Genomic DNA, 12,138 nt, shown 5'->3' on the forward strand with positions numbered 1-12,138 from the left:
AAACCCAGCACCTTCTCCTCAAAGACTTATATTTTAATTTTTTCTTTTAAGCCCCAGAGAAATCCTCTTCCTATTGGTTTCTCCCCTGTTCTGCCCCCTCCTTCTCCTGCCCCTGTTGTGCCAGGAGCAGAGCCCGCTGCAGCACAGGCTGCAGGGAAAGGCGCTTCCCTTTGAAGTTGCTTAACGAGGCAACCCAGCTAATTGCTTCCTAATTGCATTTTTATCCTTGGAAGGGAGGCAGCCTTTGATTTCTCCTCTGACGGGTGAGGGGAAGGCAGCTTCTCTGTGCCATCAGCCCCAGGGGTATTTCTTCTGGCTCTGTGTCTCAGTGCAGGGCAGGGAGGATGGGGTGTGAGTTATTCCTCACCTTCTCCGTGCGTCCCTTCTGCCTTGCTGGAGGCCACAAAGAGCCCGTGGCCTTTTCCCATCAAGACATGGTAGGAAAAGGCCATGCTGGTCTGGCCATGGGTGATCTTTTGGTGCCTCTTAAGGCAGCCAAGAACATGATCTGCCCAAGCACTAATCTGGCTTAGGGTGGGGAGGTGACGCTCAGGCATGGAGGATACTGCAGCAACTGGCAGCGAGATGAGAGCTGCTGTGGAAGGAGAAGAAATCCTGGTTTCACAGGCAGCAAGAGGTTCAGGTCCTGCCTAACACAGTGGGCAAGGGTTTCCTGTGCACCTGGTGATGCCCATGGGGCCTCAGGCTGGGAGAGGCAGAGAGACTCTGTGAGGACTCACTTGAAGTGGGTTCTGGTCCAGGCTCACTGTTGGGATGGACCGTGTGCTCTGCTGACCTGGGTGTGAGCCCTGCTCTGTTTATTTGAAAAGAAATCAAATAGAACTAAAACCCTGATGGTCTCATACATTTGCACAGAAGCACAAAAGCTTGTAGGGATCTAAAGACACTTCCTAATGGCACTAAGCTGAAAAAGCTAAGAATTTTCTGTGCCCATATAAAGCCAGGAGTTAATGAGATTACAGGAAAAAATTCCCAGGCAGCAGAGCCAAAATATTATAATAATGCTTTCGTCTGGGGCCAGCATCACCCAGTCTTGGCAACTGCCCATCCTGGCACTGCAGAGGGAGAAGACCCCACTGTGGTGGGGGCAAAGCAGCCCCCTGGATGTCCCTTTCTTTCCCAGAGAAGGGAAAGCATCTCCCAAACACTGCTGTGCTGCTCTGGCACAGGTGATGTTCCCAATGGCCCTTCTCAGGATCTGCCCTTGGTGCAGCACTGGGCAGGGGATAGGGTCAGAGACACCCTGGAGATGCTGGGAAACCTTTCTAGGGGCTTCCCAAAGCTTCTCCAGCCCCACAGAGGTCCCAAGTATAGGCGGAGCCCATGTGTGCTTACCTTGAGCCATGTGCACCAAGTCGCTGTAGAGAGCTGGAGGGATGAGGGGCATGGGGAGCTCCTGGAGGTACCACTTCAGGGCATCCGCCAGCGTCTGGGCCTCATACAGGTTCATATCCACAGCTGAGGCATCTGCAGGGAGAGAGACAGAGGGAACCCTGAGCCTGTGGTTCTTCCCCTCTGGCACAGAGCTCGGAGCTCTTCCATCCCTGTGGGCCTTCCTCCAGACATGGAGGATTTCTTTGCCCATGCCCCCATCTCCGCAGTGTGGCAGTGCATGATTTCACTGCCACCACTCCCCCAGCAAATATTCCTGTCCAAATTTCCACTGACCCTGAGTTCCACGTGCCCAAGGAGAGCACGAGGCAGCATCTCTGCTTTGTGTGAACTCTACATCCAGTGCATGGGACAGGGAGTCTCGCCATCCCACTGGGCTCCCACTGCAGAGTAGGACACATGGGAAGGACTGAGCAACTGCCCCAGGAACCTTCCAGTTATCAGGGCTGGGTGCCCTGTGCCAATCCCAGCCCGGCAGGAACTGCTTGGAAAATGCATCCATGGAATGGGGTTATGGTTCCCAGGCAATTCAAGTTGCTGAAGGCCCATGTGACCCCCAGTGATCCTGAAATTCTGTGAATGTGCCCCAATTGGCATCACTTCTCCCAACCCTGAGAGGCGGCTGCCCTGGGGAGGTACTGAAGGATGCTCCAGGAATGGAGGAAAGCACACAGGGGGTCTGAGGCCACACAGCCGGGGCTCAGGGGTCCTGGGCTCAGGACAGCGGCAGTGCTAGGAGCAGAAAAGTCTCACAGTCTGTTAGGAGACAGAGGGTGAGATGTGTCTGTCTGAGCCCCACGGCCAGGCCAGCACAGGAACATTGCTTCACCATGGCCCAGGGGGAAGAAGCTTTTCAGCATCCTTTGGTATTGCCTCATGTGTTTGTCTTGGAGGTCTCCCATCCTGGCTGGGCTGGGTGGTGGCTGTCTGGACGGTGATGGTGCCTTTTGCAAAGATCTGAAGGTTTCAAAATCTGGCTTTGATTCAAACTGGACCCAAATGCAATGTTTTGAAATTCTCCTTGTAGGAGAATTTGGAGGGTGAGGGGTACGGGGGTTTGGGAATAATAAAAAAGATGAAGATATTTGGAATGGTTTGAAATGGTTAATTTAAAAAAAGAAAATCAAATTTGTCATTTTCTTAAAGGTGCTGTGTCAGGCCCCAAATGGCCTGGAGTGACAGAGAAGACAGTGGGCTTGCCTTGCTCTGAGCCCGCTTCCACTCCCCTTGCTGGGTCTTTACCCCCAGATGCAGTTTTACTGAAATTGGTGCCATTTTGGGAGATGCTCCATCTCCCAGCCCAGCATTTTCCAAAAGAAAATGTTGCGAGTCTCCAACCATTCCAGCTGTGCTTCCTTCTGGGGCAATAAACCCAAAAGAGGGGAGAAACGCTATTTCCTGGGACAAGGCTTTAGAGACACGCATTCAGCAGGGCTGGGATGGGGAACAGCTGGGAAAAGCTGGTTTGGAGCACCTCGACCTTGATCTCCTCTCGTTGGAGTGTCCCTGCTGTGGGCCAGGCAGCCTGGGAGCCTGCCTGCCTGCGTGGGAACACGAAGCTGCAGTGGGTCTCTTATGGCCAGTGCCTTCCATTTGGCTCCCAGATGGAGAGAAAACAGATTGGCCAATGCCCGAAGCAAAGCCTTTAACCCAGCCGTGGGAGACGCTACCTCATTGTCAGGAGCAAGCACCCGGCCGGCTGGGAACTGTGTCCCGGGGCAGAGTGGGGACAGCCAGGACAGATGCCACCACACTGGGGTAGGCAGCCATCCAGCGTGGCCAAACGTGACCCAGGGCAAATGGGGTGCTGCCTTTCTGGCACCCCACAAAGTCACAGCATTGCCCCATGGACCACTCTGCCCTTGGCGTCCTCGAGGTGGGCAGGGCTGTGCCAGCTGCACCCTGGCCCCATTCTGGTCTGTGCTCATGCTCTCATCTTCCAGCCACAATTCTGGACCTTCCTGGCTGGCCAAAAGGGTTATTTCTGCCAGGTTTTAGGGGGAATGACAGCAGTTCCCCATTTTTCCTAGCACCTGCCCTGGAGATGTGATCTGGCAGGTTGTCTCGAGCTGGGCAGGTGTAGGACAGTGGGGTCAGGGATCCCACACGATGCTCCAACACCTGTCTTGGGCTGAATACACACAGTGCATGGCTCAAACCCAGGGATGCTACTGGGGGGTCCCGGGGTCTCATTGCATTGCAGAGAGCTTTTCCCATCAGTGGAATGCACTGAGCAAACCCCAAAGCCCTTCCTACCCGCCACGAAGGTTTCTGCAGGGACCTGTCACTCGCCTTAAGGATGCTGGCACGGATTGAGGAGAGCAGCCACAAGCTGTTCCTGCGCAGGGAAGGGGCCGCTGCCCGGGCTCTGGCCCCAGGCGATCAGCCCCGGGCTCCACCGTGGCCTAATTAGCTTGTCTGCCTCGTTAGGCAAGAGCCTGGGGGGTGTTCAAAGGGAAGGCTCAGCCGGTTTCAAAGCAAGACTCAAAAACATCTTTACACCCAGAGAGAGGCGTGATGGGGAGACCAGGGGGATTCACACCTCGCTGACGGGGACTGATTGCTGATGGCACCATTCTCCCTGGTACGTCGACTAGAAATAGCCATTAGCCTGTTGTCCCCATCCTCCTGGAAATGCAGCGGCATCCTCCTGCCCCAGCAGGAACTCTCCTCCTGCCCCAAGAGCTGCCCCGGCGAGCTGGGGTCTCCATCAGGCTGAGAGCACAACCGAGGGATGCTCCGAGCTGTTCAGCTCAGGGAGGCTCAGCCAGCAGCTGGGGAAGGGTTAACCCCGGAGCCTTCCCAGACAATTACCGCCGGCCTGACCCCACGGATGCTGCTCTCTTCTTATCTGAGGGAGATGATAACCAGCTATAAGAAGTTAATGAAGCTGCAGGATGAGTCAATGCTCTCCTGCTGCTCTCCAGATGTTCCCATCCTATCCCCAGGCGAATGATGGAGGAATGACGGAGGGATTCCATCTGCCTGCCATATACAGAAGGAAAACACCCCAAAACCCCAACCTCGACCCCATACCAACCCCCTCCAGCACACAACCTGCTTGCTGACCTGCTGGCAGAGCAAGCATCCGGGGACCAGCGGAGAGCATGCCTTGCCTGTGGAGCGGTGAAAAGCAGGAATAAATTTGGGACTGGGGACAGGGTGCGTGGGCTGACCACTAGCCCAGAGGGAAAGACTCCCAGCCTCCTCCCACTGGGATTTCAGAGCCCACATCCCAGCAGAGGCAGAAAGGTGCTGGAGCTTTGGGCTGAGTCAGGCTGGGCAGGAAACTCCAGGACCTCTCCCGCAGCTGCAGCCAGCCGGGGAGGCGTGAGTAAGCCCAGGGTTTCGGTAAACGCGGAGGATGTTTGGCCAGGAGGGCTTGTGGGGAAGGTGGGGGTTGTTTTGAAGGACAGGCTCGAGCGGGTCCTGGTAACCAGCTGTCCCCTGCGTGTGGCCACAGGTGACGGCTGCTCCCACACCCCTGAGCAGCTCGTGGGTGACAGGATGAGGATGCCCAGCCCCCAGGGCCCCTCTCCCAGCAGGGAGTCCAAGAGGCTGAGCTGGACCTTGGCCACCGTGCGCTGCTGCAGCGAGATGCTCTCAGGTGCGTGGTCCCTGTGACAGAGGGGCACCCAAACCACCCTGGGGCTGACTGAAATACTGACTTGGGAGTTTCCATACTCCTTCCAGACCTTTCAGTTTTAATTGTCAGTGCGTGCTAGAGAGATGTCCTTGCTGTCCAGTCGTGGGCTGTACGTTCCCGTCCACATGGGTGCCGCCTGTCTGAGGACCTGACCAGGCATCTCACAGGGAGGGTTTAACAGGGAAACTGTGCACCAAATCAGGGAATATTTCCCAGCTTTGTCTCAGCATCATTGTAAAATCTCCCAGCGAGCCTGCTGATACCTTGTGCTGGGGACTTGACAGCTGCCAGGACACCCCCAGCCCATGCACAGGGGCTCCTGGCAGCCCCAAACACTCTCCCAGCTGGGTTTCACCTCACCATACCCTTGGCTTGCACTCAGCCAGGGTAGGGGCGCTGGGATCCCCTTTGAGGGTGCTCACTGAGGCTGTCTTCCCCCATTTCACCTTCCCTAAGGCAATCCCCTTCCTCAGTTTTCCCAGCAGCAATGGGAGGGGATGGCAAAAACTCACCCCCAGTTCTCCCTGATGGGTCTGCCAGGGATGTCTCTGCCGCTGCCGTTTATTTACCCTTCTTTCATCACCACCAAATATAAGAGATGAGCTCATGCCTCTCGCCAGGCTCTGACGACACGGGGTTTATTTCCACTGCAGGTATAAATAAAAAGCAGTGCCGCAGGCACCGGGGCGCCTCGGGAGGAAAGTCATCCTGGTGGGGTGAGCTCGGCCAGGGGAAACCGGAGCCCCTGGGGGCCACCGACCCCCTGTGGCATCCCAGGCATGAGGATGGGGATGCGCTCCCTCCCTGTGCATCCACACCGTCGTGATGGGGGGAGCGGCGTGAGCCTCCCCGAGCTGCTCCTCGCTCCCCGACCCTTTCTGCCTAGCAGCAGCTCCTGGCAGCCCCAGTGAAGCCCCGGGACCCACCATCGCTCGCTAATCCCCACCGAGACCTGACCTAATTCCCGGGCACGTGAGCGTGTCTCCAGGCAGACTGCTGCGCGCCCGGGCCCGGATCAAAGCGCGCAGGGTGGCAGCGCAGCCCGGCACGCCCGGAGACACCGGCTCCAATCCGCCTCTCGCTGCCGACGCGCTCTCCCTGGCACCCGAGCTGCAGCCGGCTCCTGCCCGGCCCTGACAACAGCGCAGCCTTTTCCCATTGCTGCGCTTGTATCTGAGGAAGGGTCTCGGTGTTTACGCCTGCAGCTGGACTCCAGAGCTCCGATCAGAGAGGGGGTTATCCAAAGTGCGGGGGAGGTTTCAGTGCTTCGCCGCCATCCCGGGTGGGCTCAGGCCCATCTGAGCCGTAGGGAGCACGCACGGAGCTTTGGGGTGAGGGCCCTGCAAGGTCTCTGTGCGCTGTCCCCCAGCAGGGAGGAGCGATGAGGATGCAGACCTTCCCTACTCAGCGGTGGCAAAGCGCTGCCCGGCCATTACACACAACGCTTTGCAGCCATTCCCAAGCCAAACCTCCCCCAGGTCGGGTCCCTCAGCTCCGAAGGGCTCCCGCACCCACCAGCCCACCCACAGCTCTGCTGCTATCGCCCAGAGAGAGAATGTCCCAAGTTTCCAGCAGCAGCCGTGAGAAGGCTGCCTGCCACGTCCCGGGGGGAGAGGGGCGGGGACAGGACCCTGAGCAAGCTTGGGGGGGGGGGGGGGGGGTGAGACATCAGGTCTGGGCACTGAAGGGGCTTATACGCCCCATGTCCCCAGGCACTGTGGATTTAGCAGGTAATTTGCCCCACCCCTTGAGCTTCAAACAGCCCCTGAGCTGCACACAGGGGACAGCAGGAGTGCTGGGAGCTGGAAACTCTTGGGGTCAGTGTGTGGCCCCACGCCACAGAAATACCCCAGAGCATGAAGCAGCCCCCAGCCAGGCACTGCAGGGGGTGTTGGGGGCAGCAGGGTAAAACTGCTTTGTTCCTCTCTTTGGCCCGTACTCTTTCCCTGACACTGCAGCAGGGCTCCTGGCTGATCACCTCCCACCCTTTGGTGAGCTCCCCTCACCGTGGAGCTGCACCTTTTCTTTAAGTCCCTTTTTGGTGCCACCATGTGACTCTGATTCTCATGTTCAGTGATGGTGCATGCTCCCCTTGCCTCTCTTAATTGTTCTTGCACCATCCATCATGGAAATACCAATTTTGGTGCACAGGCTCTAGACAGCAGTCAGATGCCACTGACTTGCAGAATGTCACCAGTGCCGGGGTGGGGACAGGCTCAGCTCAGGCTGTAGAGCCATGTGGGACCACTCTGTCCAATGCTGCCATGAGGATGGGAAACCTTCATCCCAAACATGGCTGATGTCCAGCTCAGGGGCTGCCCACAGGTGAGATCCCTCACGGGTAAGGGCTCTAAAAAGGCCAGGAGTGGGGAAAGGGCGCAATCAGCACAACTCAGATGAGTGCCTGTGCTGCCAGCTCTGGGGACACAGTGCCCATGGGGTCCTGGGGACTGCCAGGGCTGCTCTGACTTGCATGGTTCCTTGTCTCCCAAGGTCCTCCTCTTCCTCCCCACTGGAAGTTCGGATGCTCTTTCAGTGCAGGAGACATGTCGAGTTCTCTGACACATTGAGATTTGGGGGTTAGAAAACCAACATCTCAACTTTTCCAGCCCTTGTTCCTTTTCCCTTGCACTATCAGTTTTCCTGCCACCACTGCCAAACACCAGCGTGATTTGGGTATTCACAGGGAAGCTGAAACCCCCGGTGGGAACCCGGTTTTCTCCCCAGTGAGCCGTGGTTTGGTTCCAGCCACCACCAACCCCGGCTCTGATTTCTCCCCATTGACCAGGATGAAGCTTGGCTTTTGCAGGCAGGCTGCTGGCAGAGATGGGATGCTGGAGGGACAAACCACCAGGAGCATGGGAGGAAGGGAAATGTGACTCTCGCCTCTGTCTTCTCACACATGGGGCAGGCGAACTCCAATATTCTGGCAGGGAAGTTTTACTCCACCAAATGCGATGAAAGGGCTTGTCTGGGAGCCAAAGCAGAGCTGCTCTCCTGCCCTCCCCAGCCCAATATGGGCTCCAGCAGGGTCCTGGGGAAGCACCACTGGGTCTGTGGTCTGCAGGAGGTTGCAGTAGGAGTGGGCTGCCAAGTTTGGCCTCTGCTGGGATGCTTGACCCTGGCAGGAACGTCATTCCCATCTTGTTGCAGAGCATCCTTCTGGCAGGGCTGAGCATCAGCCCCTTCAGCAGAGAGCTAATAAGTGTGAGACTTGTCCTACCCCCTGCAGCTCTGGGGAGCTCTGACTTTGCCCAGCTCAGTGTTGCCAAGCACATGGGGCAGCCCCCTGAGGTGCCCAGTTAAAGATTTCAGTCCCAGAGGAGATGTGGGCTGAGAGTATCGAGTCTCCTGGGGCTGTTGGTGATTTTTAAGGGCTTTCAAATGGTTTGAAAACCACAATGACATTTCTCTGACCAGTGCTGGGCCCTGCTGTGGGAGATGGACAGACCTGGACAGACCCACCGAGTGCCCAGAGCTCTGCCCAAGCCAGTGGGGTTTGCCCCAGGGCTGGGAGAATCTCCGAAGGCTGAGCAGGGTTGTGGCAGTAACTCTGCTGTAGTGCTGCCCTGTGGGGAGCCCTGGACCTGCCTGGGATGCTGCACCAGCTGCATGGGAACAGCAGAGGACCCACAACTCCTGCGTGCTTGGAAAACAAAGCATCCTTCTCATGCTGTTGTTGCTGCCCCTGCCCCTGTCCAGCCTAGGCACCAGTGCCCGGGCAGTCCAGGGGGCTGCTCTCAGATGCCTTCACCTCCTTCAGAGCTCAGCCAGTAAATTTGGCCCGGGGTACAAGCTGTGAAGAAGAGGACTCACTGCTCCGGGCTTCCTCAGCCCACAGCCAGGGGAGAAGAGTGGGGTGGTGGGGTGCCCCGAGCCCCCATCACCTCCGCGGGGAGCGCAGTCCTCTTCGGGCAGTGGGGAAGGAGCATCCCTGGGAGCTCCAGCTCTCCTCTCCTGCATCCCTCCTTCCCCGCCCGGCGGGACTCGGCTCCCGGTGCGCGGGAAGCGATGAGGTCATGGTGCTTAATATAGCGATTTCATCACAGCCCTTCTCCCCAGCAACACCGCCCGGCTCCCGCCGCCCCCCGGCCGGCAGCTCCCGGGATGCGGTGGGATGCGGGGCCAGCCCGGGGCTGTGCGGGGCCGCCCGTGCCTGGTGTCACAGTGCCGCCCTCTGGGCACCGCGGCCGGAGGATGGGGATGCTCGATGCACCCCCCACCCCCCAAATACCCAGATCTGAGCAGCACACCGGATGCATCGCGTCCCCCCCGCCCCTCGCCGCGTGCCATCCTATCCCAGCCGGGGGTTTAGAAGCAGCTCAGGGGAGATGGTTTTCCCCTGCTCCCCACCCTGCTCATGCCCCCAAGTCCTGCAAACAGCTTCCCATTCTTGTAAATCATAAGCTTTCCCTTTCCTCTTTCTTTTTCCCAATCCACAAGAGGTTTTCTCCCTGCCCTGCTTCTCAGACACAAACCCTAGAGATTTAAAAACCCAAGAATTTTTCTCCCCCCACTCCATCCCCCCTCCCAAAAAAAAGAGGTTCTAGTGAAGCACCCCAGCCCTGAACCTGCATCACTTTTGGCTGCATCACACGGGGAGAAGAGGGGGGTCTGCATGCAGGCAGGACCTCACAGAGCTGGGATTAGGTCTGTAATGACGTTGGAGCCGTAACCCCTCCCTGCCAGGGCAGCACCACCTTCACAGCCCCCTTCCCTCCTGGGAATACGGGGAGGGGATGCGGCTCCGGGACTCACCAGCCAGGAGGGCCTGTTTCAGCTCAGCATCCCCCAGCACGCCGGGGCCGGACCTGTAGAGCACCTCGCTGTCGAGCCCTGGGGGACAGACGGGAGAGAGGGGTCAGTGCTGAGCCCACAGGCTCCTTTCCGGCACGGGGGAAGCAGGCAGGGGCTCAGAACACCGCGCTCCCTCGCCCTGCCCTCGGGTGCCAGGGGGCACGGCGAGAGGTTTGGCTCTAGGGATGCTCTCGGGGCACTCCGAACAGGGCAGAGCAGGTGGCTGTGAGTGCCCCCGGCTGTGCCCTGAGGATGAGGGCCGTGGCTCTCCGTACCTTGTTTTTCCAGCGCCTCGATGAGCCTGGCCACGGTGGGCAGCGCCTGCTCGGGGAGGGCGGGGTGCTCCGTGAGCTCTGCCTGCCCGGGGAGTCCTGTGGTGGAAAGAAGGGGAGAAGGGGTTTGGAAATTCCTGCCTGCAGGAATTCCAGACTCTTTCCTCAGCTGCCCCAGGACAGGATCAAGCTGCTGCTTTGGCACAGCCACAAACAACGCTTTGGCTCATGCGTGTCTAATTTTGGAGCACTTCTCCCTTTATTTTATCCTCTTTTTGCAATAAGAGTCACCGTTGGGGGCTCAGCTGCTTGTTGTGATACAAAGACCTGCTCAGGCATGTGCCCTGCCCGTGGGGAGCATCCCATCCTGGGCATGGAGATCCTCCAGGCCAAAACCCCTTCCCCGCCTCCCTTCCCGTGGCACTGAGACTGCTCCCTCTCATCACCCACAGCCCGTAGTGACAGCAGGCAGGAGCTGGGGACCCAGATCCATACCCACCACAGACGTGTCTCTCTGCAGCTCTCACCTGCTTGGGTTCTCTGATGTGCACAACAGGATTGAGCACAGGCCCAGCGAGGACTCAGTCTCTCCTCGGCTGGTGCAGACCTCCCTCAGCCCCTGAAGAGCCCTTCAGCCAAACAGGCTTCCCACAGCACAAATCCCCATGTGCTGCTGGGTTTTAGACCAAGGACACCTCACTCCAGACCATGGCAGAGAGGAGCAAACCCCTTGGCAGGCAGGAGAGCGGCTGTCCTTACCCCAGGGCATGTTGTATCCATCCATCTGTCTTTATCACCCCAGCTGATAAGCCCTTCCTGTGTGGGTAAAACCCGATGGAGACCTTGGCAGTGCAGTGCTGGGATTTCTCCCTGCTCTCTCTTTAGTGGCCTTTGGAGCCCCAGAAAGGCAGCGGGCAGGGGGCTGGCAGGGGCAGGGGCTGCCACGGACTGCAGCACACCAGGGCCTTGTGTGACTGCTGCAGCATGGGCAGCATGTGGAAAGGCTAGAAAAAAATAAAAGAGGGACTTTGGGCAGGGCCTTGATGCCTTCAGCCTTTTGGCAAAAACACAACCTGGCTGCAACAGGTAGATCCAGGCTCTGATCCTCACCACAGTGATGCCCTGGTGCTCCCTGGAGAACAGGGAGTGATGCAAACCTCCCACACGTGGGTGGCTGATCCAGTCCCCAGGCACGGCCACAACCCCCAAGCACAGCAAGGGAGTCCCCTCTGCCACTCAGTGAAGGTGTGTTGGTGCCTTGGCTGGGAACAGGGAAGATGGCAGGGTTAAAAGCAAAGTGCATCGTTGGAAACTCATGCAAAAATATCCCCACTGCATGAGTGGATTTGTAATTAGGGAAACTGGGCTTTTCCTCCAAATCAGTGGCTTGGGGGAAAGGTGGCGACTGCAAAAAAAAAAAAATTTCTCCTTGCTGGGAATGGCCGGAATGGCCCCCAGCTGTGCCAGGCTGGACCCCTGCTGCCCCACTCAACTCCAGCCCCAGGGGAAATGGAGGTGATGCCTTGTGGCAGTGGTGCCGCCCAGGACAACGAGTCAGGGCCAAAAGAGCCAGCAAGATCTTGGAAGTCCCCTGGGACTCAGGTCTGCTGCAGAGCCATTTTCGGGATGTTATTTAATTAAAAAAAGGACCATTCCTCCCTGCAGAGCCAGCCCTGGCTCGAAGGCATGGCTGGAACATGCAGTGTTTGTCATTCAGGGCTCCCTCCATGGCCTGAGCCAGCTCAGGGTCCCTGTGTGGCAGCAGGGCTCGGTGGGAACTGAGGGCACTCAGGGGGGCTACGCTGCTGTCGCAGAAATATAAATTAGGACTTGCCAAAAACACGTCCCTCAAACCTCCATCTGGAAATGGAATCAGTATGGGAAGAATTTTCAAAAAACCCCCAAACCAAAACAAAAGTACCTTCTCTTCCAAGAGGACGTTGGAGATTTTTACTCTAAGGGGAATCCTGTGAGCTGGCAGGTTTGGGTTTAAACTGACACAAAATGGCA

General features: G+C 57.9%; 1 protein-coding gene across 1 annotated transcript in view; it reads right to left on the reverse strand.

The window, feature by feature from the left end:
• The window catches only part of LOC121665810 (phosphatidylinositol 3-kinase regulatory subunit gamma), a 78,201-nt gene that overhangs the window by 62,560 nt on the left and 3,503 nt on the right, over positions 1–12,138 (reverse strand). The window contains exons 3-5 of the mRNA XM_042030596.1: positions 10,132–10,227; positions 9,818–9,895; positions 1,357–1,488 (exon numbers count right to left, since the gene is read on the reverse strand). Coding sequence (XP_041886530.1) covers positions 1,357–1,488; positions 9,818–9,895; positions 10,132–10,227 — 306 coding nt within the window. The remainder of the gene's footprint in view (positions 1–1,356; positions 1,489–9,817; positions 9,896–10,131; positions 10,228–12,138) is intronic.

Source organism: Corvus kubaryi, unplaced genomic scaffold (assembly GCF_017639235.1).
Source record: "Corvus kubaryi isolate FWS band 111438036 unplaced genomic scaffold, C.kubaryi_AGA036_p1.0 37334, whole genome shotgun sequence".
NCBI lineage: Eukaryota > Metazoa > Chordata > Aves > Passeriformes > Corvidae > Corvus > Corvus kubaryi.